The sequence below is a fragment of the Lactuca saligna genome, chromosome 9 (assembly GCF_052625555.1).
Source record: "Lactuca saligna cultivar CGN05327 chromosome 9, ASM5262555v1, whole genome shotgun sequence".
Taxonomy (NCBI): domain Eukaryota; kingdom Viridiplantae; phylum Streptophyta; class Magnoliopsida; order Asterales; family Asteraceae; genus Lactuca; species Lactuca saligna.
In genome coordinates this window covers 5384820-5410088 of record NC_136425.1, presented here as the reverse complement: position 1 = coordinate 5410088, position 25269 = coordinate 5384820, and the positions used below count along the sequence as shown (strand labels likewise).

Sequence of the window (25269 nt, the reverse complement as noted above, 5' to 3'; positions counted from 1 at the left end):
TGATAGGATCCATTGTCGGTGAAGAGATGGCTGTTGATTGGGTTCTTCAATCACTTCCTAACTCATATAGTGAGTTCGTAAGAGAGTACTATATGATGAACCGCGACGTGACCCTTATAGATCTCACCTATATGCTTATTGCTGCTGAATCAGCAATGGTTTGGCGCAATAGAAAAGCAAAGTTGATTGGTGAATCTGCCTTCGACACCTCTGTGGATATAGACAATGGCAATGAAAGACATGCAATGATCGAAAAGTTTGATCATAAGAGAAAGGCGATGTCTGAAGTAGTTCCATGTGTTGTTCCAAAAGGAGTCAATTTGCTTTTATTGCCAAGAGAAGGGGCATTGGATACGAAGCTGCCCTATTTACCTAAGAGATCTAAGAGATGGGAGAGTCGAAACGTATGGCTCTAATTTAGGTAAAATCCATTAACTAACTCTTTTAAGCTTCATTCTAGGTTCTGAATACATAATGTGATAAGATTACATTTGATGTTTAGAAGGATCAAAGAAAAGAAAAGAAGCTTAAGGGAAGAAGTGAGCAGAATCTAACCATGAAGGAATGGATTTCGATTGCGTTTCTCGAAGATTAGATTCTTGAGCTACTACTTAGAGTTAGAATTAGATTGCTAAGAAAGATGTATTCGCATAAGTTTTTCAAAGAGTTGCATTGTGAAGGACAAATTTTTCCGCAATAAAATAAATTTTTATTTTAAATTTTATTTATTTATCCTTACAATGGCGTGTATGAAAAATTGATGTTAAAATTATTAGCAATAATGGATTTGTTTCTTATTATGTTATGGAAAGTCAAGAATTTACCAAATAGGGAGAGTTTCTCATCGCCCAAGTTTCAATTGGACAGAAATTTGGAATCACGCAACTTGGTTGCATGATGAATGAGAAATTCCATATTTGGAAATTAGACAAATTCATTGACAATGTGTCAAGTGAAGGACTAGGAGATCGAGTACACAAAGTTGTGTGTTGATCAAGTTCACCATAAGAATAACAAAGATATTCGTCATGATTTACTAAAAGGCTTAGTAAATATGATTATACTTACAAGATTAAGTGTAATTCTAAATTGATTAAAGGGTTTAGATCAATAGTAGAACGAATAAGAAGAATCATGTAGGCAGAAAGATAAGAGTTTCTCCATTCTAAGAAGAAGGGAGAGTGGCTTTTATGCTTTATGATAAGTCTTAATGATTAAGAACCATATCTCAATTGATCCTCTAAGTGAGTCTTGGTACAATTGTATGTCCAAGAAGAGGAATCAAAGATTGATGAAATGGTCAAATCAAGAAGACAATCATACTTTGTTCCAATAACAAGTCTTAAAGTTAAGATTGTGACAATGAGTAAAAAGTATTAAAGGTTTATAACATTCATCAAATGTGGAAAGTTGTGATGTCTTGGATAAGACAAAGACCAACTATGACCAATTTATGAAGTGTTTTGATACAAGCTACACTAACTCTTGAAAATTTGTTTGTCAAGAAATGTTTATTGACAAAAGAATCTTATATGTCAAAGAGTCAGTGGGAGTCTTAATGGTCTCGAAAAGTTTCAAGAACAAATCAAATAAACCTTATCGATCATCACTAGCACACGAGTTGAGGTTTACAACCTATCGTAAAGACATTATTTTGTTTCTGTGCCAATCCAATCGAGTTAATTATGCATGTGAGTCCTATGAGTTCTCATTTGAATGCGTAAAAAGCAAGGACCTTGATCAATGAAAGGTACATTGATAGGAAAAAGGTAAGATGCTTAACTACTTGGAAGACGTGGTGGTCAGCTGTGCTACCATAAGGCAAGAAATCAAGATTAAGAAAGTTCGATCCATATGAGTTTGAATTTGTCGTAAACTTTGGTTTTAACAAATTCGCATGGATAGGAACACATACACCGTTTAAATCTAAGTTTCATAAGATTTCCTCCTTCATGAAAATGATTGTGAGGAAATGCTTTCACTAAGAAAGATTTTAAGAAGATAATGATTGTAAAATTGCATTCTCGAATTCGATCATGGTTACGGTATCCCTTTCCATAATTTGAATTGTGAGGTTTGCCAATTAGTCTTAATTGTTAAGACACACATATGAACTATCTAAGGCAAAAGTGTATAAGTTCAAGAAGCCTTGATAAAAGATTATCAAAGCACTAAGTATTAGAAACATGAACTTAAGAAATTCAATAAGTATTGTTTTTCTGGAAGTTAAGATGTTTATGAATACATGTCGAAGCTAGTGGGAGCATAAGTGTTATGTTTTATAATAATCATCATGATAGTGGGAGCATAAATGTTATGATTGTATGATTATTAAGGCACGTATTGCATAGTTGGCAATATTAATTATAGAAAACAAGAGTCATACTTTGCAAAGTTGTAAGAGTTGAAAGGTTGTTTTGCTATAATTAAGGGAGAGAATATTATGCTTCATTTCAAATCTAAAGGATTAGATTGCGAAATGTTGATAAATTTAGTCAAAGGTACATAGTGTGTTCTTAAAATTTCGATTGTGATTACGGCATTCCTCTTCGCAATTCGAATTTTGAGAACATAGCAAATAAAACATTATGCGTCGTGTCCCATACGCTTCGGGTATAGGATCCATTGCGAATGCTTTAATGTTTGACCATTCTAAAATTTTCCAAATGTATAGTGCATTTAGAGGGAAAAGGGACTAGAATTGGTTTTGACTAAAATAATTAAACAACTATCAAAGGACAATCCAAAGTTTGACGAGGATTGGTCGCTTGCGAGTAGTTGGAAGTATAGTATTGGAAATTATGGAAGTGTTTCCATATTGGATGGACGATATCGACATCATTACGAATAGATAAGATTCTATTAAGAATGAGTTGTCATATAGAAAATATGGAAGTATGTCCATGTTGGGAAGTAAAATCTATGTCTAGATTAGAAACTTTATGCGAAAGGATGTTCAAAGGAATGTACTTTGAGTGAGAGACATCATATCTAAGGAATTGTCTTGTAACAATCTCCGATAGAGGAATTTGTAATATCATTGGCAATAGTCTTTGAGACTTTGGTGCAGTGACATTACAAAAGGATCGTTGCATAAAGTGTTAGAATCTAGTGTATTCTATAAGTAACAAGAATTTGACATTCTTACACTTAAGAAAATGGATTTGGTGTTGTAAAATGAGAATGATTGGAAATGTGTTCAATTTGTCTATTTCGCAAAAGTAAGAACCATAGGTAAACATTGTGTGCATGCTAGGAGCATGGGACAAGTGTTGGAATTCAAATGCGAAGTTGATTACCCGAAACGACAAATAATGAGTAATCGATATGGTGATAAATAAAACGTGTTTGTTTATACTCAAAGGTTTGAGGCCATATGGGATTAGTATTATTCTTGTGTTTCACCTTGCATGTTTTGACTTCCAGAATAATTGAGTTTATTAAGAATAATCGAATTATTCAAACGGGCCACAGTCGTTCATATGTTGGAAGTAGATATGAATGAAGACTGTCGTGAATTGGTGTGTGGATTGTCTAAAAGAGTATTAGACATAAGCAAATGTTTGCTGCAACGTTCATGAGTGCTTACGAATATGATTTGAGCATTGGATTAAACCCACGCTCACTTGGATCACTCCATGAATTGTATTACGAGTGATTGGTGAGACGATAACATCTTATATTCTTGAAACCGAGATGTGTGAGTTGTATCTTGCGAATCGGTTGCACATTGATAATATGTAAACGCACCAGTAACTTAGTGTTATAAAACATATTGTTGTGTGTAATTCGGTGAGTGAGTGCAAGCAAGCATTGTATCAAAGTTTATCCGTTCCTTTTATCCAAAGTAGGATAAAAGCGATATCTTTGGGCCCCTCGATGGTTTAGTGATGACATACGTAAATGCTCGGCCGGGCTAGGGCTAATTTGATTTGTTCAATTAGTCTGTCGTCATAAATCGGAAATCGAGAAGTAGTACAAAGAGAATGATTTGAAATCATATCTCATACGATATCTAGAATGGAGGAATATATGATCCCTTATCTAAGGACACGCGTATCTGATATGATCAGAGTTGACAGCGGCTTTGGAAAGCTACGATTGCAGATCAGGATCTGAAGTCATACGCAGAATAGTTGTTAGACTTATCCAAGTGGGAGACTGTTGGATTAGTGTCTAAGTCCATAACTATTTTGGTATGTACTTGACCCGATGGTGCATGGTCCTTTTGGGTTGCCTTCACCAAAGCAACTTGATTGGAGAAATGAATAAAGAGAGAGAGGATAATATGATTTATTAATATGTTATAAGAATAATATATTAAAGGAGAAATCATATTTGTTTAATTAATATTGGTCAATAATTAATTAAGAATTAGTTTTGTGATCAAATGTAACTAATTAAACTAGAGGGGCTGAATTGTAATTATGTGATAGTTACAAAATAAGGTAAGGATTATCTTATATATATGGTGAACGAATTTGAGGTGTAAATCCCTTAGAATTCGAGTATGATAAGGATTCAAGGATTATCTTATTGGTTGCTTAATGGATAATCAACTAGATAAGGATAATGACTGAAACCCTATCTCTACACCTATATAAACACCCCTAGGGCCATGAATTCGTGTATCCCTTCCCAAGAGGTCCTAGATACGAATTCTAACCTCTCACTTCTCTCTTTATACCTTCTCCATTTGCTTATGGTGTTTGTGAGCCATTAGAGGAGTGACACTTGTGACTCTATGCATTCCAAAGTCAATACAAGGAGGAATTGGGATTGTTATTACTACATAACAATCAAGGTATGTTCTTAAACCTAATTACATGTTAATATGATTACTTGCATGCTAGAATTAGGGTTTATAGTCTTGGATTCAAAGCATGTACAATAGAGAAACCTAGATCCAAGCATTAGGGTTTGTATGAGCACATAGGATGTCTTATGACCAAAACCCATCATAACCCTAGTGAATTAGCTGATCAAACTTAAACTAAAGTTCACTTTGGATATTGTTTTCTGGAATCGTTTTTTTTTTTTTTTTTGCATTTCTTAGTCGGTTTTATTTAATTAATTAAGTGAAGTCTTAAGTTTTCTGAACTTGCAAAATCAGAATCCTCCTCTTTTGAATTTGTTAATTTAGTAGCAAATAGTTTACTAAGAATCATTCTCGTTCCTTAAGTGTTCGACAACTCACACTAACTAAATGTACTAACTAAATCTAGATTGCAAAACGAATAGATACGCTTGCCTAACTGTGTAGTGATTTCAGAGAAACTAAGTACAGATTATGAAATTACCACATCAATTTCCTTATTAAATAATAGTAGAGGGTAAATTATACATTTGGTTTATTATTTAATAAGGAAAAAATGGAGATTATGTGATACAATTTACAAAGCACAATTGACATGGTCTCTACAGTATATGATTCTTATTCTCAAATAACAAAATTTTGCTATTTTTTCAGAAGTTGACATGTATTATTTAAGAATTTACTTTGTATCAAACATGCATTCTTCCAAATAGTATAAATTCTCAAAGAATTTAGTTTTTGTCAAATTCTTTTGATCCGAGTACGATGTAACATGAAAGTATCTCTTGTTCTAATAGAATTAAGGGGAAAGAAAAGCCAAAGTTCTAAATTTTATTCCCATTATCATGAATTTTGAAAGAATATTTGTCCAATAAAATATATAGTTGATGGTTGTATCATAACAAAAATATTAAATTCATGACACAATATAGTGTTTAATACAATTCTCTCTCTCTTTCTCTCTCTCTCTCTATCTATCTATCTATATATATATATATATATATATATATATATATATATATATATATATATATATATATATATATATATATATATATATATATATTATATTCAATTACTCTTGTATTTTCATGTTAATTCTCAAAAGAATTTGTTTTGAATTCTCAAAGAAATTGATTTAAATACCATCTTTGACACAAAGACCTTCAAATTCATATAAGAAGCATGTACCAAAAACAATTTAATAGCATTCAAATCCAAGATGTTGTTTAAGAAAAAATTCATGCTAAAGAACTCCATGAAGAAACATTGTCTTCACATCAAATTCATATCCATTTAATAAAATTCATATAAGAAACATATGCCAAGAAGAATCTAATGAGTTCCATTCTAGCTATTCTAGCTACCGGAGCAAAGGTATTGATAGATACATTTTATTTACTTATTTTCATAGTTTACTTTAGTATATTTTAATTTAATTTTAGTTAACCATCAAGTATAGCCTCTATTGAACTGCCATCTTTGTTGATCGATTTCGATGCTCACCACCAAATCAATTATCAATGGTCAACACCTCATCATGATCAATTGCCGTTTCTCATCTTGATTGATTATCGATTTTTAAGTTGAATATTTGATATTATTAATGGAAATACACATACACACACATATATATATATAATATATATATATATATATATATATATATATATATATATATATATATATATATATATATATATATATATATATATATACACACACACATAAGTAGTATACAAGTAGGTTCATGCGAAAACGCGAAAACAAATTTTATCTTATCAAAATTAAACACATGTGTTATAAAAATTAAATTTGTTACCAATAAATTAAAGATAATAAGTTTATATTGGACGGTGTGATGATAATATAGATTTAAATACGGTTTTAACAACTGTCTTTTTTTTCACGTCCTTCACCGCTTTTAAAATCAAGTTTTTCATAATAAAAATATCAAAAAACATGTTCTGTTAATGGATTAATCAGCGAATGTTATGCCACGTTAAGTGGTAACTTGGCGAAAACCGGCATTTTTGGCGTATTTAAGTTTTTAAGTTAAAAAATTGTATTTAAGGTCAAACCAATAAAAACCAACAAATTTAAGGATTTTATAATGATATTCCTAAATTAAAACGCTCAGTTTGCTATTTTTTTTTTTTTTTTTTTTTGGGGGGGGGGGGTTCTTTTCGAATAGCCACTTATTAATTTCTTAGTTAACCATTTTGAACATAATAAAAAATCCAACAACAAAGCACCAAAAATGTCATCTTAATGTTCGACACGTTCAAACATCCTATATCCTATATACAAATAAAGTAATAAACAATCAAATCAAACCCATCAAGTGATGTAATCCCAAATATAACCAAAGAACGAGTCGAGGCATCTTGGACGGACGAACCACCCTACCACAAAAGGTCAATGTCAAACCATGTTTGCACCCAAATTAATTATTAACCCAACAAAAAAAAACGAAGGATGAGCCAAAACATCATGTAAGGCCTATGAGCCGAAACATATTGTGGATTCTTGTCATCCAACGTCTTTTATAAATTGATTATATGTGGTACTAGTGTACTACGATTACGATACACTATAAATATACAATAAAACTTAATTCGTCTTGGTATGTAGCATCCTAGTTTTATTTAAATCACTAGGTTAAAACCCGTGGAACCCACAGGTGCTGTTTTTGAATTGAATTTAAAAATTAATTATTTAATAAAATATTATATCAATAATTCTGATAACTTATAAATTGTAATATTGAATATTTAAATAATTTTTTTTATTGGTAATTATTTAATTACTAACTAAATGGGAAGTATTTAATTAGGAATGAAGATTTTTGAAAACTATTTTTTTTTATTCATCATTCTAATTGGACATATGCAGATGATACAATACCAATGTGTGTAATGAAATTAACATAAATATGAAGAACTCAAAGAAGCATTTACAATGTTCTGTCTACTGCCACCCAGCACAACAGGTAGAATTTGTCTAAAATCTCCTTCAAAGACAATAACTTTCCCTCCAAATGGAATATTTGAGATGGTTGAATTTACGCACCTTAATAAATCCTTCAAAGTTCGATCTAAAGCTTCAAATGCATGCTTATGGACCATAGGTGCTTCATCCCAAATTATCAAAGAGGTTTTCCTTATTAAACTTGCCAACTCACCGTCTGGATTTATGTTACAAAAAGAATCCTCTATAAGCTCAAATGGAATTATAAGTATAACTAACTAGTTAAAATTGATAGTGTAAAAATAACACAATAACTTAAAAGTTCAAGTCCTCATATTGACGAAAAATCTAGACTTAAAAATAGACAGATATGTGTCCTGACAAAGGTTAAAAGTTCAAGTCCTGATATTGACATCTAGACTTAAAAGTAGATTATTGTATGGTAAGTCATTCTAAAAAATCAACTCTGCATATTTTTATTAAATTAAAATTTAGTTATTATTGTCGTTTGAAATCACAAATAAACAAAATTTTAACGAGATGGATTATAGTTTTGATATTGCATCACTTTGGGCCAACTTTGAAAAACAGATCATTTGCAACAACACCCTAATTAATAAGGAAAAAAAAAAAAAAAAGACGTTTTCAGTTTTTACAAACCAAATAACAAAATAAGTGACGGTGCAGATTCTTTAGCTTATATTCCAGACCCAGTAAAGACAAATACCTTGGAATATTCGAAATTAAGTCAATTTGCTTAAAATAATCTAAATAATATAATTTTTTTATTTTAATAGATTTTAATTATTTATAGTTTCCCCGTAAACTTATGCCCTCTAGAGCAACATGAATCCATTGACTAATAAAGCAAGTGTTATGCCATCAGAATCGTTGGAAACTTACGTAACAATTATTTTGCGATTTCTATTATGGTTGTCTTTAGTTACGGAAAAATAATTTTTATTTTTTTGTTTTTCCTTTTCAATTTTCATTTTCCGTTTTCATTTTTCATTGAAAAATTTAGAGAACGCATTTAGTTAAACTTATTCATTTTTCATTTTCAGTTTTAGAAAATTAGAAAACGTGTTTAGATGTTTATTTTTCTATCGGTTTTCATTTTTAAAAAACAGTAGTGGTAGTAGGGTGTGGGTGGGGGCGGTGACGGTAGCGGGTCGGCAGCGGTGGTGATGATGACAGACGATGGTGGTGGCGGCGTCAATTTTGTCAGTGGTGGTGATGGTGGTGGTGCTAGTGACGGGTTAGTGGTGGTGGTGGTGATGGTAGGTCGGTGATTGTTGTGGTGGTGTTGGGTGGGTGGGGGTGCGAGTGTGTGTTTGTGTGTGTATGTATTTGTGGGGGTAGGTGTAGGTTTATGTGTGTGTGGGTGTGTGTGTCTGTGAGGGTGGGCGTAGGTGTGGGTGTGTGGGTATGTATGTGTGTGTGGGTTGGTGTGTGTGTGTGCGGGTGTGTGTGTGTGTATGGGTGGGTATGTATGTGTGTGTGTGTTTGTGGGTTGGTGTGTGTGTGTGTGTGTTTGTGGGTGGGTGTGTGTGTGTGGGTGTGTTTGTGGGTGTGTGTGTGTGTGTGTGGGTGTGTATGTATGTGTGTATGTGTGTGTTTGTGGGTGGGTGGGTGGGTATGTATGTGTGTGTGTGGATGGATATGTATGTGTGTGTGGATGGATATGTATGTGTGTGTGGATGGATATGTATGTGTGTGTGGGTTGGTGTGTGTGTGTGTGCGGGTGTGTATGTGTGGGTGGGTGGGTATGTATGTGTGTGTGTGTGGGTTGGTGTGTGTGTGGGGGTATGTATGTGTGTGTGTGTGGGTTGGTGTGTGTGTGTGTGAGTGGGTATGTATGTGTGTGTGTTTGTGGGTTGGTGTGTGTGTGTGTGTGCGGGTGGGTGTGTGTGTGTGGGTGGGTATGTATGTGTGTGTATGTGGGTTGGTGTGTGTGTGGGGGTATGTATGTGTGTGTGGGGGTTGGTGTGTGTGTGCGTGAGTGGGTATGTATGTGTGTGTGTTTGTGGGTTGGTGTGTGTGTGTGTGTGTGTGCGGGTGGGTGTGTGTGTGTGGGTGGGTATGTATGTGTGTGTGGGGGTGGGAGGTGTTAAGGTGGGGGTAGGTAGAAGTGGATGGGGTGAAGTGGGTGTGTGTTTATAGAAAAATTTTGGAATTAGAAAAATATGAAAAACAATGATTATCGGTTTTCCAAAATTTTCCAACTTCTTTGTAATTTTAGAAAACGGAAAATTTTCATTTTCCGTGAAAAATTTAGAAAAATAGACGAACTAAACGCGTTTCCAAAATTCTCATTTTTTTTGGAAAATTTTTCCGGAAAACGGCCAATTTTTCCGCAACTAAACGCACCCTATACTTTTGGTCAGTTTTGATCTAAGTTTTGAAAAATTAGTCCCCATGCTTTCAGAATTTATCGTGGCTGTGTGGTTGGTCCTTTTGCCGAAAACCAGTAAAGTTTTTTGGAAAGACCTTTGTAAAAAAAAAAAAAAAAAAAAAAAAAAAAAAAAAAAAATTGTCATTGGACCAAACATAATAAAAAAAAGATAACATCACAACAAAAATAAGAAATAAGAAAGTTTAAAGTTTAGGTCATTTTTAGTCATTACTTTTTTAATGTTTTATTTTGATCTTTATATTTTATTTAAGTTATTATTGGTCATTGAAATTATAATTAATCATTGAATTTTTCTTGGTGTTTTATTTTCGTCATTATATTTTGTTTAAGCTACTATTTTAGTCATTCTAGTTTTTTATTATCATTTATAAAAAATTAAAAAACTATTATTTTTTCATTTTCTCCACAACTAAACTTGTTACATCAATTATTAAGAATAAATAATATGAAGAATCCTTGTAATTTACGGTATGGTGTACATTTAGTCCTTCACTTTTTTAACTCGAACTCCCAATAACTTTAAAAGAAAAATGTTGTGATTTACGATAGGATGCACATTTAGTCACTATGATTATTCTTATAATTTACTCTAAAATAACTGATGTAACAAATTTAGTCGTAGAGAAATGAATATATATATATATATATATATATATATATATATATATATATATATATATATATATATATATATAGTTTTTTAATTTTTTATAAATGATAATAAAAAATAGAGTGACTAAAATGAAAAAAAATAAAAAAATTCAGTGACCAGTGGTAGTTTAAACAAAGTATAATGACTAAAATAAAACACCAAGAAAAAATTAAATGACTAATTATAACTTTGACAATGTTATATACAGGCTATCACCCGTTAGAGTGACCAAAATGATCAAAAAGAAACAAGTTCAACGACCAATAATAACTTAAATAATATAATGATCAAAATAAAACATTCAGAAAAATTCAATGACTATTTAGATGTTTGTATGTTGTGTTTAGCTAGAATTGGTCGGAGAAATACGGAACCTACAAAATTATTGAAAAAGCATACGGAAAAATCTTTGTTAATTAACATTCGACTTGAAAAACTTTGATATGAAAAATGGCCTCTTAATGTTTTTTCAAATTTTCAAAGAGTTTTTGTGTTTGAAAAAACTCTTCAAAAAGCTAATATCGTGGATAGATGGCTAGTGGTCACACATAGTTAAAGAACCCCATGACTAACTAAGTGGTTATCCAGCTACTTAAACTCCTAACTACAATTAGTAATTTTAATCTCTTTTTATATTTTCTAAATATGTTCCTTAAGCCATTAGAAAGATACTGGAAGTGATTTGAGGTGAAACGGATCAATAATGAATAAGTTGTAACATTTTCTGTTTTGAGTAAGTTAGTAATCTAACAAGTTACAAACGATCATTCATATTGTGTTTTATCTGTCAAATTATCAAAACCCGTGTTTAGCAATTTTTAATGTGCTACTATTTTTTAAATACATTCCATCAGAATCAAGCCAAGAAATTAGAAACCAAAAACAATAATTACATAGCATTCGATCACAATCAATGCAAAAAAGATGACAAGTACATGTTGATAAACTTAATTTCAAAAGATTAAAAACTTGTCTTTTTAGATTGGTCGATGATGTAGCCCTCTCATATATAATAACCCAATGCATATTCTCATCATACTGTGAGCACTTCCTGTAAGCAAATGAAACAGTGTCAAGATTTTGGTTGTAAGCTTTCATACAAGCTCAATGAAGCAATCATACAAATTTCTTTTGTAGTGCTTCATAATAGTGTAAAAGAAGAAAAAAAAAAATTGTTACCTTTTCTTTCTGTTTGAAGATGGATTCAATCTTCTTCATGTACTCATCGGTAACTTTCTGCAAGATGAAAAAAAAAAAAGCATGAGAATAAAAAACTGTAGTGACATCATGGCCTATGAACAAACAGTTTAAATACCTGCAAATCAGCCGATAAATCCTTTACATTATCTTCTGAGAGTTTTTTCTCCTGCAAATGATAACAATGATGGTTAAAAGGTGGAAGATAAAGACGCCTTTGCACAAGTGAGAATCAAGAAATGAGAAGTTTAAAGGCTAAACCTTTTCAAGTTTGTCATACGATTTAATTGCATCTCTTCTTATGTTTCTGATAGCTACCTACATAACAAATGAATAAAATAAGATCAATCAATAAGATTTTTGAACAAAAACAAGACTTTTGAGCAAAATGACTAAAAACCCAACCTTCCCATCCTCAGCCTGCTTAGCAACAATTTTTGACAACTCCTGTAACCCAAAAGCATGATTGAATGATAAAGATTTGGAAACATATAGTCAAGGTGTATAATCATTGGTTATGGGTATGAATATGATAAAGGGCACACCTTTCTCCTTTCTGATGTGAGCTGTGGAATGGATAATCTTATCACTTCACCATCATTGTTTGGAGTCAAACCAAGATCAGAGTTGACTATGGCCTTCTCAATAGACTTTAAGCTGAAAAAATGTCATGCAATAAATGAGGGAGTATTTACAAAAAGATACGACTTAATTTGATCATGTACCTTGATTTGTCATAAGGCTGCACTAAGAGAGAGCTTGAATCTGGAGTGCTGATTTGGGCGATTGTTTTCAAATTGACTGGTGAACCATAGTACTCAACCTAAAAGAGGACTAAAATCATAAAACACAACACCAAAACAGTTGTAATAAAAAGAAAGAGGGAATCTAAAAACGCGGATGAAAGTTACAAATTTATTAATGATTTTATGTAGGGGTGAAAACCAACAAGTAATAATTAAAACTGAAATCAGTAAGGCATCTCTAACCTCGACTTTATCAAGCATCGCTGGATTTGAACGTCCAGTTCTTATAGAATTAAAATTTGATAACACACTGTCAATAGCCTTGTCCATCCTTTCTCTCTAAAACACACCAACAAATGAAATGCAATCAATATCTGTGAAGTTATATAAGGGAATGCATAGACTTTGTTACTCAACTTACAGCATTCTTTTCGATCAGAGATTTTTCCGCCTCGATTTCTTCCATGGTGGCACACTTGATGATTGGATCCCTGTAATAACCACTTTTGATGGTGTCAATGTTTCACAAATTCTGATTATTTAAGTAATAGATTCAAAACACCCCCCCGACTCGGCAAACCCAAAGGGCAAAGCACCATGAATAAGTGAACAACCTCTAAGCAGACTAAAATCATGGAAATGTGTGAATAGTAAGCGCCCAATCAATGGTTTACGAAGTAACCTCGTGAATTCAGATTAAACAACAAGCACAACAAGTAAGAAAAAGCATAAAATTAAGTGCCAATAAACTTGCCTCTTCTTTGGCAACCCTTTTACAACAAGAGTAACCTTTGCTTGAAGTTTCACATAACTCGCAGAAGAGCTCCATGACAACTTATTTCCTGAGACAAATTTGCAATTCATGGAACAATAAGCTTCATTTTACTAACAGTTGCACAGTCCAGATATAGAAAGAATTTTAGGGACCTTGAAGAGAGAGGAGTGTTTTGGGAGGGCTTATTCTGGGTTGTCGGTAAATGGAGCGTACGGATGACGTAGCGGGTGACAATGACGACATCGCCATTTTTATCTTAAATTGAAGCTTGAAATCCTTCGAATCAGAGGAAGGAGCAAGGGCCTTTGGGTTATATAGTCTTCATTGAAGACCGGAGAGGATTTTTGTGGATAAGAGGAAGAGGCTGTAGCTGTATGAAGTAAAAACAACCAGTCAAATTTTACAGCGACTGGTCCTCCGTTTTCGTCCCTTTCCCTAATCCCTCACCTTGAGCCTTGAGGCTCGAACATGAACTGGACTATTTGGATTTGGGCTTCCGTTGTATATTGTTGTTGGACTGATGGAATTCGAATCGGACCGATTCGAACGGGGTAGGAAAAAGAAACATCGGGTTGTAAACGATTTGGGTTGGACCGTTTTCATTTGTTTAAACCAGTTTTGGAAAATTGGGAGTGCTCTTCATTATATTTTGTAATGTACTATTATGTTACAACGTTTTTATATGTTTGTCTTGACTCTAAGAATATGAGAAATCAACCATCGATGGAGTAGGAATCGAAGGGCTTGAGTGAGTCAATTGAACTATTCGGCCTTGAGTCAAGATCGAGTTAAACGAGCTCAAGTTTAATTTAGAGCTCATTGATTAAATGAGCTTGAGTCTGACTATCTATTGGTATTTTTCGGTTTCGGTTCCGGTTCCGAAATTTCAGTAACCATCGATTTTGGATTCAGATAATTAGAACGGATACCTGTCTTATCCCGATGTATAGATATAGTTTTTTTAAACATTAATGATTGATATGTTCATTTATGGTATCTAATCTTTCAACAAAATCCTTAATAATAAACTATACACTAATTAAATTATTTGGTTTTTTATATTGGTTTTTTACAATTTGTTTTCCAAGTTTTTAATTCAAAATTTTTATTAACTTCATTTTTTTATAATGTAATTGTGTTAGTACAACTTTTTTTTATATATATTATCTTTTACAATTGCCTAATAACAAGAGTAGTTTGTTTTTTGTTTATGGGAACCGAGGTTCGATCCATGACCAACACATTTCTTGGAGCTCTTTCTTTTTCTGACACATCAAACCAAAATTGGCTCACACTTCAGCATATCTAACATACTTGATGCACATGTGGCTTGTCAGCTATACATATGACCGGTTAGAACTGGTAAAAGAGTAAAAGTGAGAAAAAAAAAATTGAAAGTTTGTGGTATAAACAAACCAAAATTTATTCAAAAGTTAAAATCGATATTCTTAATAAATATAAGTTTTTTTTATAACATTATCTCTTTTAATAAACCTATTCATATTTAAAACAAATTATACAATCAAATTGTTACAAGAAAAAGATGAAGTTGTAAATAGACCAAGTTATAAATTTTAAACCATCTGAAAAATATTTTGTTAAAATTGTCCCAATACCCATTACTTTATAAATAAATTGTGAAAACCTAGCAATATCTTGTGCGTATCATGATTCAAATCATGGACCTTCAACCTAACTATTATAAAGAAGACATAAGTTTAGAATTATAAAAATATGTAAAAACAAAGTTGTATATTAAAAAAGGTTAAAAAACAATGTAAAAAACAAAGTACAAATTATATAAAGTTGAAATAAAATTAAAAAAAAAATGTAAAAATAAAGTTATAAAAAGTATTTAGATGAAAGTGTTAAAAAACATTAAAAATAACAAATTATGAAAAACATGAAAAAATTTGGACAAAAACAAATACAAAGGTAGATTTGTAATAACAGTTAAAGTTCGAGCAATCTAATAAAATAAAAATAAAAAGAAAGGTGTAACCTCAAAATCCACCTCGAAAAAATTGTCTTGCGTACATAAGGCTATTCTCATTAGGGATAAAAGTGGGTCAAAACCCGGACCGAATGGATCCGGACCTGGAAAACTCGGAACCGGTTAACGTGATTTTATAGAACCGAAAACCAAACCGGTATATAGGAACCGATTCTGGTTCGATGCCGGGTACGATACCGGGTAAAGTGGATCTAGAACCGGAAAACCTGTAAGCATCAAAGTGGGTATGTTAGAACCGGGATAAAGTAAGTTTAGAATCGGAAAACCCAAAAAACCCGGAATTTTTTGGTAATTACTTACTACTTTATGGATCGAACTTTAAAAAATTTCATATTGATATCCCGACTTTGGAGGGTTGTAAGTCATTGAATATTAGATCAAAAATGACAAAATTTATAGTCTAAAATCATGTATAAACTCTAAACTACACTCTGGAAAAAACCACATGTCAATCCGACTTTAAACGAATTAGATATGCATGTGTTAACTTTTTCACAGAATTCAAAGTACAAAAATAAATAGTTGAAAAGTTGAAAATTTTCAACTTTGATATCCCGACTTTAGGGGGTTGTAAGTCATTGAATATTAGACCAAAAATGATAAAATTATAATCTAAAATCATGTATAAACTCTAAACTAGAAGTTGGAAAAAACCACATGTCAATCCAACTTCAAACGAATTAGATATGCATGTTTTAAAACTTTCACAGAATACAAAAAATTGAAAAATTAAAAACCTTCAGCTTTGATATCTCTACATTAGGGGATTGTAAATCAATAAATATAAAACTAAAAATGACAAACTTATAGTCTAAAATCATGTACAAACTATAAGCTATACGTTGGAAAAAACCGTATGTCAATCCGACTTGAAACGAATGAGATATGTATGTTTTAAATGTTTCACAAAAACCGATTCCGGACCTAAAAATGGTTCTGGTTCCTGACATCGGTTCCGGTTCTTAAACCCGATGGACCCAAACTCGGATTACCCGGAACCCAAATAAAGCCAATTTTTAAACCCGAAACTGGAACATGTTCTATATATTTCGGTTCTAACGTTCCGGTTCTGGTCCGTCCGGTTTTCTGGTTTTAAATCTCATCCCTAATTCTTAGGGGGGGGGGGGGGGGGGGGGGGTAGGCAATCCGCTCACCAAATTTTTAAATAAAGAAAATAAAAATTAAATGATTAATGATGAACTGGGCCACCACCACAACCCTCAGCTCACACTTGCTCACTCCATTTCTTTTCTTTTTTCTTTTATATGTCATATTCTATTTTTTATTGATTTGTAATTTATACATTAAATATTATCTCAATAAAATTAGCAAAAAATAGTAAATTTTATAAAAAAATTATCTTTAAATAAAGTATAATATCGATATATTTTCTACTTAATTTTAATTTTTTATTTATAATAAATAGTTGGTTTGGGTTGGATTGCTAATGGAGTGAAAATTTGGTTGGATTGGATTGCATAGATAGAATGAAGAAAAATTAATTTTTAATAGAAAATTGGGGTTGGGTTGAATTACTCATGGGGATAATCCATTATTATAACCACGTGTCTTCTAAATTCTAGAAATAAACAAGTTTTTCAAATAATTGTTTATTTGAATTACTTTTTTTTCTTCCATTCAATCTTTTAAAAACATATTTGAATCAGTCGGTTGGATCGGAAATTGAGGAAATGAAGGGTTCAATTAGTTTATGAATTCTGACCGGTTTTTACAAAAGCTCAATTGAACCGGTTAAAATGAATAAAAACGCATGGATTGATGTAATTTATGGTTATGTGTTTTTTTAATGTATTTGACTTGTGTGAAAGTTGTGAATCTAGGCTAGACGTTTAAAGTATAATAATAATAATTATACATTTAATCAAATAAATAAAATCACGAAATAGGATACGCGAACTATTAATTAATTGAGTAAATTATTGAAATCGTCCCTATGGTTTGATTAAAATTGCACGTTTCGTCTCTAACTTTTATTTTGCACTCGGATCGTCCTTATGGTATGATTTGATTGCGTCTCTCGTCTCTATGGTTTGGTTAAATTTGCACATTTGGTCCCTAACTTTATGTAAGCAAGGAACGAAAACGCAACAAAATTAACCCATATGGATGATCCGAGTGCAAAACAAAAATTAGGGACCAAACATACAATTTTGACCAAACCATAGAGATAATTTCAATAATTTACTCTAATTAGTTGTTGTTTGCACGATATGTAAACAAATATTATTAGTGTATAATATTTGTAGAAAGCCTTAATATAAAATTTATAGTTAAAATAAACATTAAAGTAAACGATCATTTAGGATAAATAATATTAGCAAGAGTTATAGTATTTGTAATGATAACGTTGTGGATATAAAGAACGCTCAAACCTAACTTCGTATGAGAAAGTTATGATTTATATAAGTTTCACATTCAAACTGATACGATGGTGCGTCATAAAAAGTGAACCGGAGATAGGTTGTTTTTTGGCCAAGGTGATGAAAGTCGAAGCGCTTGTCAATAGGAACGCATCGATATAAAGAACGCCAAAATCTGACTTCATATAAGAAAGTTATGATTTTTCAAAGTCTCGAGTGCGACACAATACAACAGTGTGTGACACACAAATCGAAATCAAATTTTGTTGATTCTTATCCGAAACATTTTAAATAAAAGTTGTAGTAATCTTCAATATGAAGTCAACAATATAACTAACGTTGAAAATAGAGATCGTATAAAGAAGTTATGAAATTTGCAGTGTTATTTATAATCTAAGCATTCTCGGACCATAAAACGTTTAAAATAAAATGAAAACTATCTGACGGAGTCTAAATAAAAGTTATAGTAGTCATCGATATCTACACGTGGATATAAAAACCATTAAAATAACACTGCAAATTTCATAACTTCTTTATACGATCTCTATTTTCAACATTAGTTATATTGTTGACTTCATATTGAAGATTACTACAACTTTTATTTAAATTGTTTCGGATAAGAATCAACAAAATATTAAAATTTGACCAACCAGAAGCCAACACGTGGCATAACCAGAGTGTGACACGTGTCACGATCTCAAGCCACCCTTCCTCCCCATGCTTTGCACCCAGAACACACTATGTGTAGATGACATGGCACACCCTATAATTTTCCTATAAATAGATTTGTTTTCTTGCTTGGAGCCAATTCCTTTCCAATCACTCCCAAACTTTCCTGAGGCCCGAATTTAATAACTCTTAGGTGTTAGTAGCGAAGTTCTAGAGCGCCCCTAGAAATTGACCTTTAGGTTTAGAAGTTATGCATGTGTAATGTCTGGTTTTTCACAAACAACATGTAAGTTGAGTTATCCTTGCTGTGTTTTAAGTATAACTTATATTTATGTATGTAAACATTTTTATCAACTTATAAATAAGATTTATCACTAATATCATTCGTTATAGTGATCAATCTACTTACGGGAATGATTACAAGGCTAGATTAATTAGGTGTTTCAAGTAGATTTTCCAAGCAGTTTATCTTTATCTACCAAACAGATCCTACCTCCGATACGATGTTACATGGTTTTTTCTTATCAACTATAAGTCAGTATTTGTTTGGGATTATTGATAAATCTGAGAAACTATTATTACGAATAATCTTCATAAATACGAACGAAATACTAAGGCTTGGTAATAATCGTATTTGGTTTATTTTAAAGGGAAATTTGAAGTGTCGATCAAATACTAAGGCTTGGTAATAATCGTATTTAGTTCATGAACAATATTTAATACCGGTAGTTATTAAAAAGTATTAAATATTTTTTAAAAGTTTATATGTGAAATTAGATGTTTATTAGTTGGAACATTTGTTAAATAACATGCATTGTGTGAACGAGTTAAGGTTAATTATTTGTTAAAATGTTTATATGATATTACTACGCGATGATCTTAATAATATTTATCATTACTTAACAGATTGCTTCATGTTAAAATATTTGATAGTCTTTGTTAAATATATACACTAAGTTACGATAAGTGTTATTTACACAGGAGTTAATATTAAAGGTCGGTTACAAGAATTATAGTATTGTCTAAGCTTTAAACTAAGACGTATAAAGAATATTTAAATCCATTTAAGTTGGGTAAAGGAATAGTCGTATATTGTATTTCGATAATATGGTATAAACAGGAAAAATGGTTTTAGAATTTTATTATAAGCTTTATAGACTTACCTAGTAATGAAAGAAGGATGCTTAGTTCAATTAAGTTTGAATAGTCGGTAGCATCATATTAAGGGTGTGTGTGACGGGAACAGAGAGTAGAATTCCATTCTTTGAAACTATCAGGTGTTGATGTACGGTTTACATATCAGAATACGATATAGTATTCATTTGGATAGCCAGATATGGTGGGTTCGATCAGGTAACTGAAATGGTATTTTTGGTCATTTAACATAGTAAGATGGAAACACTTGACATTCTAGATAGTCTTATGAATTATGTTGCTAGTGTGGGATCATGTCCTATAAACGTAGATGAAATAGGATATCATATTAATCAAATACTCTGACGACTTAAGTGCCTTTATGATTTATACCAGCAAATGGAGGCCCTAGTCGTGTAATCAAACTATTACTCTAAACGATTCATCAGGTAGACAGATTCTTTCCGATAATTGTGGACTTAGATTTAAGAGGATCGATGAATGGATATATATATATATATATATATATATATATATATATATATATATATATATATATATATATATATATAGGTGTAAAGTTTTATAGATATCTAAGTTATAAGATATATATATATATATATATATATATATATATATATATATATATATTGTTTGGTAATAGTTGGTTTTGCAGGTTTGGTAATTATAAAATTATTATCATAATAATATTATGAGGTTGAAAACTCTATGTGTCTCACCAGGTTTTACAACCTGGTGCACTCAAATGATATGCATCATAGGTAACAAGTTTAAAGTTGCTAGAACTTGTTTAAGATGCAAAGTGATTAAGAGACAACCTACAATAGTGTTTAGGATCATTATGTATTTACACTGTAACAATGTTATGTATTGATTATGACACTCTTAAAGTTTTTGTATTTTGAAGCAACATCTTTATTCAAATATATTTTAATAAAACGAGACATTTCCGCAAAATATATTATTATACTGGGATTTTCCGCAAACAAAAATACTATGATTTAAAAGCGTAAAAAAAAGTTTTTTTTGTTTGGTTTTGAAAAATAAGGGATGTCACAAATTGATGATCTACAAGTTGTTTTATGTGTATTTTTAATGTTTTAACGTATGGATATAAAATTCGTGATTTATGTATGTATGTATGTAGTATGTATGTGTGTGTAGGAAAATTGGAAAAATATGAAAATTATAGAAACCGCTTGACCCGATGGTTGAACCAGTTAAACTGAAAACCAATCACCATACCGGTTCAACTAAAAAAATGTTTTTAAAATATTGCTTCCAACTCTCTTATATCATTATCATTATATAATATATAATTTTAAGATAAATAATTAGTTTGAAAGTTATGAAGAAATTAAAAATCATAAACATCAACAAGTTCAGATGTCGATCCAAAAACATGTAAAATAAGTTCCAAAAATAATGAACAGGTTAAAAAATTTAAAATTTATATAGATTTTCCAATTTATTAGAAAAATCTGAAACTCTAAACTATTTTTTCAAAAAAGTAATTTTTAAACTTACATTTTGATCAAGAAAAAACAATTATATAAGACAATATTCGTTTAGGGTTTGTTGAGGTTAATGCCTCAAAAATCAAATCATAACTTGTAAAAGTTGTTATAATAAACGAAATATTGTAATATACAAATAGAAGGTTTTCCCGCACGATGTCCTTGATGGAAGGTATTCCTTTTACCCATATAGCAACATACTTGCATTTATTTGTTGTCTATGTTAACGATTCTACTATTATCTAGATGACCACTTTGCCTTTACTTTCTTTATTTTCATCTGAAAGCATAACTCAATCCTATTACATGTGAAAATGACCATTTTGCCATTGTCCTTTCCATTTCCTTCATCCCCTTAATATTCATCTCAATCCTTTTAATGTACCAAATTAGCAATCATCTTTCTAGCATGTGATGCCAAAAGAAAATTATGAACCATAAAAATGGTTCGGATCCATAGAACCAATATGCAGATACAATTGTAGAAGTGTTGCATACACGGTTGATTCTGGATGACAATGAAGGGACGGTGTTGTACGCATATGGTGGAAGGTGGTAAGCAAATGGAAGTAGAATGTTATAAGGTTAGCAACTCCTAATCCATCATTCTTAGTCTAATTAACTCGTTATAATGTTGTTCATGTTCTTCATCAAAATTGCAACCCATTAAATGTTGTAAGTCATAGTAATTCAATAAACACAATAAAAAAATTAAGATACATATGTAGAACAAATGACTTGGTTACTATTCCTTGGCGTTGTTCATTCTTTAAATTATAATAAGAATGCAACGTCATACTTTTCATGAGCTATATTTTTCATTATATGTCATGAAGATCAAGTTTTCATATTCCAACAAACATTTGTCTTTGGAATTATGAAAATAAAATGCAACGACTTTAACAATAAAAAGATGTGCAGTTACCTATATGCAGATTTATATGCCACTAGTTTATGGGTAACTTTTGAAACACCATCAAACAGTGGGAACTTTATCACTACTTCAACCCCTTTTAGTTGTGGTCATGATTGACCATTAGAATGCAATTATGTATGACTTTACCAAACACTGAGTTAAATGATTTAGGTTACATATACTCTTTTGGAGAAGATAACCAAAAATACATATATGTCCTTGCAAGTACAGGAGTTTATAGAGTAGCCCACCGAAGTTGTGGTATTATAGTTGCTGAAAGGAAAATGCAACATAAGTGCAACAACCTGATGCTCAAGTATTTATTTATGGTTAAATTTTCATGATTTCAAGGTCTGCTTGACGAGTTGGTTGCCCTGACTAGTCAAGTAGCAGAGGGTTGGTCCACGTGTTTAAGTGACCTACTCGTTGAGTCCAAGAAGGGACTCGACGAGTAGGAGTTGGAGGATGACACCCGAATCTCCGATGTTTTTCACCCTATTTAAGGGATCATTAGCCTCCTTTGGCCTCTTTGCAGTCCCCTGAGAGATCATCAAACCCTAATTTGTATGAGTGTGCTCCATTTGTGTTTCAATCTTTGGAAGAGGATTTTTGGTGAGAAAATCTTGGAGAACAGGTGACTAGAAGCAATGAACATGTGGGAATCAGAGATCTACCTCAGTTGGCATCCTTTGGAAGGTATTAATGTAACACCTCGATTCTTCAGGTATTGGTTTTGTGAGAATTGTATTCATTTCAAGGCCTACTCGAAGAGTTGGCTGCCCTACTCATCGAGTAGCAGCGGGTTAGTTCGCATGTTTTAGTAACCTACTCGCCAAGTCCAAAAAAGGACTCGACGATAGGAGCTGGAGGATGAAACACTAATTTCTTGGGTTTTACACCCTATTTAAGGACCACTTATCCCCCTTAGCCTCTCTTACTGCTCCCCTCGAATTCAGAAACCCGAATTGTGTTTGTTCTCTATATTGGTGTGCTTCTTAGCTTGAAAGAGGAATTTTGGTGAGGATGTTTGAAGATCAAGAAGTTTTGAGCAAGGAACAGTTGAGGATCTAAAGTCTACCTCGTTTTATATCCATTTGGAGGTATCAATTCATCACCTTGAGCTTCTTCTAGTTAGACCCCTTCTATATTTGAGTTTTGGGTCCATTTAGGACATTTGGTGTTGCATTCCGAGTGATGAACCAATACCTGAAGTTGCAACTTCATATCTAGGCTCATCTTGACTCTTATCATCATAAAGTCTCAGTCCTTAGCATGTTGGTGAAGCTCTTTTGCCTAGAATATCTTCTTTAACTTGTTTTGGGTTATTATCACCTTGCATACATGTAAAGTTTGCAACTTTACGTGATAAACATGCCCTAGGAGCTTGGATCTACAATATGGAACCTCAACATGGATTAAAAAGCCTCTGTATGGATGAAGGACTGATAAGACTCGGCGAATCGAATGAAAGACTCGGCGAGTCCGATGAAGATATTCGTAGACTCGGCGAGTCGGACGAACAACTCGGCGAGTCAAATGAAGATTGCCTTGGACTCGATGAGTCAGTCGAATGACTCGACGAGTCGGCTAGGGTTTTCCCAACCTTTGGACATGTATGAACGCGATGATTTGTAAGGGGAAAACTCGCCGAGTTGGCCGAGGAGTTACGACCACTGATTCTAGGAACTCAATGAGTCACTCAAGTGATTCGACGATTTGGTGAGCATGCAAGGAACTCGACGAGTGAATGGTTGTACTTGACGAGTTGAGGTCAACATGGACTGTTGACTTTGACAATTTACTTGGACCTTGACCAAGGGTTGACTTTTAGACTTCTAGGACATTTTGGAAAATTGGAAATTTACCAGCATGGTTATATGGTGCATTTAGGGGGTGGAATTGTACCGGCAATCCAGGAGCTTGAGTTTATCTTCGAGTCGACAGTGCGAGGTGAGTTATCCTCACTATATCAACAGGGTCTAAGGCACCAATGTCAGCCCTTATACGATTTGCATCCGGGTTTATTGCATGATATGTTATTGATTTACATCCTGGTAGTTAGGATGGTTGTTATGTTAGAGATTAGTTAGATTGTTATCCTGGGTAAAGGATGGTTGCCATGATTAGTGATTTGTTAGATCTGCTTGCTTAATTATTTATATGTATGTGCACGTGTTTGTTGGTTTAGGGGAAAGGGTTGAGGTCGACCCTGTTGTGTGCAGTAGGCCAAGACACCCTGGGTGGACCGGGTAGACTGCAGGCCCAGGTCGGGCAAATCTAGTCAGACAGAAGGCCCAGCGAGTGGTCCAGATAGGCTGAAGGCCCTGATGAGGGCGGTCCGGACGTGCTGAGGGCTCAGAGAGCGGTCCAGATAGACTGAGGACTGGGATTCGGTCCAGTCAGACTGATGGCTCGTTATGCATGTTGTTTTCTATATTTGTGTTGGATATGTGATATGATTATGGTTATGTATGGCTGGTATTTTGGGGGAACTCACTAAGCTTTCGGGCTTACAGTTTCAGTTTATTCTTTCAAGTATATCCGGGGATCGCGGCAAGGCAAAGGTGTGATCATACAGCTCCTCATCTTTTGTTATGGTTTCTGGGAAAAACTCTGATATGGACTATTTTGGAAACAAAGTTGTAATAACTGTTGATTTAAAGTGTTTTTGAAAAGTTTAAATTTGGATTAAATTTTATGGGTGTTACAAGTTGGTATCAGAGCCTTGGTTTGAGTAAATTGGAGGAACATTCATGTGAATCCAGTCTCAAATCAAGGAAAGGTTTTTAAAATGATTTCTAAAATTGTTTTCAAAATAATTAAAGGAGGATGCAGGGTGTACGATCAGCCGGATCCAGTAAGTAGACCCCAAAATACCATACAATTATTTGATATTGTGATATTGTGAGAACAGTATGCTAGTACTAAGTTAGGGATCTTCAAGAATTGCATGATACAACTGTCTGATTATATGATGTCTGATAGCCTAAGGATTTCCTTATATGAAATTGACATCATTACTGTAGTTGCTTAGTGTATGCATCG

At 32.6% G+C, this 25269-nt stretch overlaps 1 protein-coding gene across 1 annotated transcript; it reads right to left on the bottom strand.

Moving 5' to 3' along the window:
• Positions 1 to 11707: 11707 nt before the first annotated feature.
• Positions 11708 to 13979, bottom strand: RRF (ribosome recycling factor, chloroplast precursor). The gene is made up of 11 exons (XM_078976116.1): positions 13725 to 13979; positions 13552 to 13639; positions 13219 to 13288; positions 13041 to 13136; positions 12777 to 12874; positions 12597 to 12708; positions 12457 to 12498; positions 12313 to 12369; positions 12170 to 12220; positions 12034 to 12090; positions 11708 to 11905 (listed from the first exon to the last, which is right to left on the bottom strand). Exons 1-11 carry the CDS (start codon positions 13819 to 13821, stop codon positions 11888 to 11890), a joined length of 786 nt encoding a protein of 261 aa, XP_078832242.1. The 5' UTR covers positions 13822 to 13979; the 3' UTR covers positions 11708 to 11887.
• Between the last annotated feature and the right edge of the window lie 11290 nt (positions 13980 to 25269).